General features: G+C 34.5%; 1 protein-coding gene across 1 annotated transcript; it reads left to right on the top strand.

Annotated features, from left to right (window-relative positions):
* Nucleotides 1-677: 677 nt before the first annotated feature.
* Nucleotides 678-2,127, top strand: LOC113648249 (fatty acid-binding protein, brain-like). Its single transcript, XM_047801318.1, has 4 exons — nt 678-960; nt 1,079-1,251; nt 1,882-1,983; nt 2,077-2,127. Exons 1-4 carry the CDS (start codon nt 891-893, stop codon nt 2,125-2,127), a joined length of 396 nt encoding a protein of 131 aa, XP_047657274.1. The 5' UTR covers nt 678-890.
* The last annotated feature ends 4,021 nt before the right edge of the window (nt 2,128-6,148 follow it).

Genomic DNA, 6,148 nt, shown 5'->3' with positions numbered 1-6,148 from the left:
TTTCTCGAAAAGCTTTTGCTTCATTCATCCTAGACCAGGGATCAGCAACCTTAAACACTCAAAGAGCCATTTGGACCTGTTTCCAACAGAAAAAAAAACAAAAAAAAAAACAGGGAGCCACAAAACCCATTTGACATCTAAAATGAAGAGAACACTGCATATATTGTTTTTTACCTTTATGGAAAGTATAGAAAAAACTAGTGAGTTGTATGAATTCAATGAACTATTACCGAGTAAACAAAATTTTATTTCTGCAGGCAAACAAAAATATTTTGAACAGTTTGAACTAACCTTAACAAAAAAGATGCTGGGTTGAAGGTTACTTTCAAATAAAATGTCCAATGTCTAAATGAGTGCTCTTCGTATTCATGACAGCAACATTTTAATTTGCTGGCTGCAGCAAACTAAAAGTGCGTCTGCTTCTGTGTGTCGGATTTCGCAGTTATGACGCATATTTTGAGCGACAAAAAAAATCAAACTGGTTTATTTTAATGTTACAAGAGCATCATGATCTTAGAATTTCATTTTTAACAAAACTAACTAACTAAAATAAAATAAATTTAAATTAAATGTTTATTTTCCAAAACTACTTGGAGCCGCAGCAGAGGGATGAACAGGCACCTTCGGCTCTGGAGCCGCGGGTTGCCAACCCCTGTCCTAGAGTTATTGGTGTACTCACATTGTGATTCAAATTTTCAGTTTTTTTTTATTTAAAGCTAACCACACAATCATACAAACAAATCAGATATCTGAGAATTGTCTGTAAAAATCTCCTCCCTCAAGACAGCGTATAAATAATGGTGCACAGCTGCACAGGTCAAACAAATTAAGTCTGCTTTCCCATTTCTGTTCCCTTTAGAAGAAAATAGCTTAATAATTAAAAAAAAAATATGGAGGCTTTTATCGGCACTTGGAAATTTATCGAAGGTGAAGGCTATGATCAGTACCTGAGAGCAACTGGTACGTTATTTTTGTTTGTTTCCTTTACCCTGTCGTCACATATTCGTGTCATTTGAAATAATTGTATTTTTTAATTCTTTACAAATACTTTTAATACACCGATTGTATACTGTCACAGGTGCTGTGGAGGAAGTGATTGCTATTTCAAAAGTACTCAAACCAGTTGTCACAATTTCCCAAGACGATGACATTGTGAGCATTACAGTAAAGAGCGGCCTCGGAACTGAAGAAAGCTCCTTCAGACTGGGTAAAGAGTTTCATCTGAACAAAAAGGATGGGAGACATTGCAAAGTAAGAAACTATAAATCGATAAATTTTTTAACTTCTTTTATTTTACTATGCCTCAGTTCCATCATAACCCCGACTAGGATAAAGCAGTTAGTATAGATGAATAAATATATGAATGAATGATAGAATATGATATGAAGCATATTCAAAACCAAAAGGCATTCATCTCACTTGGTATTATTGTATGAATTTTCTTTTATTATTAATTATAAATATAATCACTAATGCGTGAAGGTTTCTATGTTGCGATGTACGTTTTTCAACATTTTTGAGGAGTCTCCAGTGTGAGCTCTTTGTCAAACAAACAAACAAAAAAAAAACAAAACCAAAGTTTACATTAAACCTTTAAGCTTTCCTCTGATATTAAGTCAGAAAAAAAAAAAGATCGGAAAGGGTGTCAACTCTTTACTGTTGCTATAATGTAAGTGATAACAAGAACTGAAATATTCCATGAGCGTTTCATGACAAAGATAACTATAAATGGATAAAAATATCTATTATTCATTGGTAGAAATTAATCATTTTCTATAACCGCTAAATGTTTTGATCCTTATTTAGATTTTTTTCCGCTGTAAATATGGAACTCGTGTTTTTCAAATCTTTTTAAAGATTAACCACAAGTTTGTTTGCTAGGTTGAAGTAGATCTCAAAGAAGACCAACTCATACAGGTGGAAAAGTGGGATAGTAAAGAAGCTGTATCTGTCATTGAGATCAAGGATGGGAAAATGATCAAGGTGAGAGCTGGCTGAATTTTATTTTGTAAATAAAAGTTGTACATGATCAGATATTTGAATGATGATAATATATATTTCCGTTAAACCTTACAGACAATAACATTTAAAGACATCACAGCAGTGCAAACCTTTGAGAGGGTGTAGATGTTGGACATCCTGCCATCAATTTTACTTTATTTTCTTTAATCACCTGCCAACTGGCTAGAGGAATAGAGGAAAACACCATAGAGGAAACACCATCAATATCTTGCACTTTATGTGTCCACTGGAAACCATACTTAATAAAGAATTATGTAAAATATGTTTGTCTCGTGGTATTCAATAGTTCACAATGTTACAGAGTTACAGAGCAAATGCTATAAAAACATCCACCTACCAGTACACTGTGATGGAGTTGGATTGTACATTATAATTGAAAATCTAAAGAATAATACAAAACAAAGAAAATAACAAAAATAACACATCATTGGTCAAAATTAATATAATTATGACACACATTCACTTGAGAGTGTCATTTATTTAAGAGAAATAAATGACACTCTCAAAGTGAATGTCTGAAGTCTTGCTTTATTGCTTTATTTATGAAGACCATTCACTTCTGGGAAAACCAAAAGCAAACAAATAAACAATCATTCAAAAACCATTATTGAGTATACTGACATATACAATGGCATAAAATGTCAGTGTCAGTGCAGAATTGACAAATCAATTTCAAGAGGGGAAAAACAAAACACTAGTTTGTGCATCACATTGCACTGCAATTTCACACCCCAGTCTTGGAATAAGACCTTAGAATAAGATCCAACATTATATTTCCAGGACCAACTACGACAAGTCAAGTCAAGTCAAGAAGCTTTTATTGTCATTTCAACCACATATAGCTGTTGCAGTACACAGTGAAATGAGACAACGTTTCTCCAGGATCATGGTGTTACATAAAACAAAGAAAGGGCTAAGGACTTGTAAGTAGTCTTAGCCAAATAAAGTGCAACTGTGCAACCTGGTGCAAACAGTGCAGGACAAAAGACAACAATACAGACAAGACAGTGCAGGACAAAAGACAGTGCAAGACAAGGACAGTGCAGACAAAAAGTTACAAGAAAATACAAAAAGTACAAAAAATACAATACACAAAGGACAATAAACAGTAAACAACAACAGCGCCGACCAACCAGTATAAATACTGTATGTGAATACTGAATGTTCAAACAATATTTCGGGCAGTAACATCAGAATAAACTGTTTCTTAGCTAAGTCCTTAAGATAATATATAGAATTGTGCAAAAACAGCAAATGACTGAAATATTGTATAGTATGTGCAAAACGGCTGAATGCACCGTAGCTACCATTTTCAAGATCAACAACCAAGCAGGTTCATCATCTGACACTAGTGAACTAATCATAAATGGCAACAGCTTCAGTAAATTTACATTTTTATAGGCATTGCCACCTACGGATTTCTTGGTTGAGACCGTGAGTTGTATGATATGTGGCTTGTTTGAATTGTCACCAAACTTGTATAGAAAGTTCAGAATCAACGGATTCAGGAAATGTAGTGAAATCTTTTTATGTGAAATCAATACAGAGAGGCAATAAGCCAGCTTTAACGGCACAACACCAAAGATATCATGCAGAGTATCAGGAAGTGTTGGGAATGGCTTAGACTATTCCCTTCCTGGACACTAGGGGGAGATTCTGGCAGGTGTGCCATGTGCTTTTGTTTTTGTGTATCACGCGTGTTGTCCCGCACTACGCTTAATCCGTTATAAAGTTTTTACAGTTCGTACCTACTATGTTCTAATGCTTCACATTTCTTACAAAGCCACATTCAAAAAGCTAGAAGGAACAAGTAAAACCTTCGGTAATCAGTGAATAAATTCAGATTTCTGAATTTGAAACATCAGACATATGCAAGCATCCTGTAATGGTGCCATCTTAACCTCCATCTCCAAACCGCCAGAAGGAACCATCTTTCGTGTATTGAACCACACGCTCTGCCACAGTCACTTCTCGGTTTACAGACTTTAAAAGCCATTTTCACACTATTGTGTATGCAAAGAATCATCAGGTTACCTGTAATACCTGTGTTTGCCAGTGTGTATTTGACCCTTTGCTTTGTTTTTTGCTTTTTGGATTACCTTCTATTGGATTTGTTGCCTGTCAGATTACCTACACTGTGTATGAGCTCCGCCTTTGTTTCACAATGCTTCTCTTGCCCTGCGTTTTGGATTGTGTTGATTCTTTAATAAATCCATACATGCATTATATGCCTTCCGCCTCCGAGTCTTTACACACACATTAAGAAAAAAAAAAAACTTTAAACATTCCTTTTTTTCAAGGCAATAATAAAATAATGTACATTTATGAACATTACAACCCAAACATGGGATGCTGTTAGTTAGACTGTAGTATTGCTAAAACCTGCCAAAAAAAAAAAATTAGCATGAGATGAGGAGCATTAAAGGAAATTATGATAACTGTGCCAAATAAAATGCATTGATTTATAACAGATTTTTTTTTTTGGTTTTGAAATCAGTAGCTGTATGTATTTAATCGTAATCAGTGTACATTACAAATGGTGCTGCCTTTCTCAACATGAATCAGTGATGCTTGGACACCAATGATAGCCACTTGGGGCTATATTTTATGCAAGCAATGACTGCCTTGTGTGTTTAATATTAGGGTTTAAATACAGTTCGTATCTAAGCAGTTCTGTAACATGCTGTTGATTAATAACACAGTAGTGCAATACAGTAGCAAATCAAACAGACAACACAGAATATGTTTAAAATATAAATGTGTCAAGACCAAATTCAAGGATGTAATATCAAAGTGAAGTGCACTAATATCACAAAATGGGCACCACCCAACTGCTACATCCAAAACAGACAGATTTTTTCCAACACAGTTTTTTGAGTGTGCTGATGTATATATTTTTATTATTAGTGCATTTTTATTAACTATCATCAGATCAGCCACCGTAATATGATATTCGATATCTAGTAGATTTAGATGTATTACATATAAAATAAGGGTTTATACAAGATAAATGTATAAAAGGTGAATAAACTTATTAATTTACAATCATAATCGTTAACCAAAATCCTAACCCAGAACTTACGCTTTGGGAACCCAAGCGTGATGGCAGTGCAATAACATACATTGGCCAATGCCCTATTCTTGTCTCCTTATACAACCACACAGGCTTCGGTTTTTGATGGGGGAGTCATTGTACATTCCAAAAACCTAACTCCTACTCCAACGCCAATCCTAACCCTACATTAACCCTAACCCCCAAAAAAAGGTAAATTGTAAAATCATTGTTCTTTGTGTGGTACAACAGCTGGTCATGTTTGTCTGAATCAACCCTATAGGGGTGTGTGCAAATCTAGCCTAAATTGTACCTGAGACTGGTAACTAAACCCCATCAGTAAAGCTAAATTACATTTAGTTTGGCAATCAACACTTGCCCCAAGTAAGTTTAGTTTCCCCTGGTTCCAAGAGCATTTGGGTGCCATTAGTCACTGCATGTGATATAATGCCAACTTGTATTAGCCTCAGCAGTTACAGATGAGAAGAAATGGGTAAGAATACAAAATTATAAGCTTAGGAAAAATCAAATTTCCATGTGTCGTGACTTCAAACGACACTCACTCAATCTTTTGTGGGTGATTAAAACCTTCGAGAGCCATCACTGATACTACAGCTATTGATTTTCAATATTCAATCTAATTTTCAATCTAATAAAAAAAAAAATTTGATAGAGAAGTGGTCTAAGGATGGCAAATATTATAAAGGACAACAGTCTAGCAAACAGCTTCTTCCACCCATTGTGATTAAAACACGGTCTTAAAATTCTATGTTGTAACTTAGTATAGCTCACTAGACATGACTCAAGAGGACAGTCAAAAGTATTCTTCTTTTCTGGCCTTTGACCATTATGCTTTATATTATTGTCTATCCAGTGAGGGTTGATGCATTTTGGTTTAATTTAAGCAATTAAAAATAATAAAAATCACCTCAATCCACGGCTGCAACTCACTTTTTTATGAACAAACAGGTAATAAATCTTATATTGTGGTAAGATTATATATTCTGTAAAATTACATTTAATCTTAATTATATTTAGCCTGTTCAAATCAAAAAAGGATGGAGTAAGCATGAA

This window comes from Tachysurus fulvidraco, chromosome 16, assembly GCF_022655615.1.
Source record: "Tachysurus fulvidraco isolate hzauxx_2018 chromosome 16, HZAU_PFXX_2.0, whole genome shotgun sequence".
Taxonomy (NCBI): Eukaryota; Metazoa; Chordata; class Actinopteri; order Siluriformes; family Bagridae; genus Tachysurus; species Tachysurus fulvidraco.
This window is presented reverse-complemented; position numbering and strand designations above follow the sequence as displayed.

Excerpts from the sequence above, each read along its gene's own strand:
- LOC113648249 (XM_047801318.1), top strand. The coding sequence starts at position 891 with ATGGAGGCTTTTATCGGCACTTGGAAATTTATCGAAGGTGAAGGCTAT. Across the intron at positions 1,252-1,881 it reads AGGATGGGAGACATTGCAAA|GTTGAAGTAGATCTCAAAGA; the intron begins GTAAGAAACTAT and ends TTTGTTTGCTAG. Across the intron at positions 1,984-2,076 it reads AGGATGGGAAAATGATCAAG|ACAATAACATTTAAAGACAT; the intron begins GTGAGAGCTGGC and ends TAAACCTTACAG.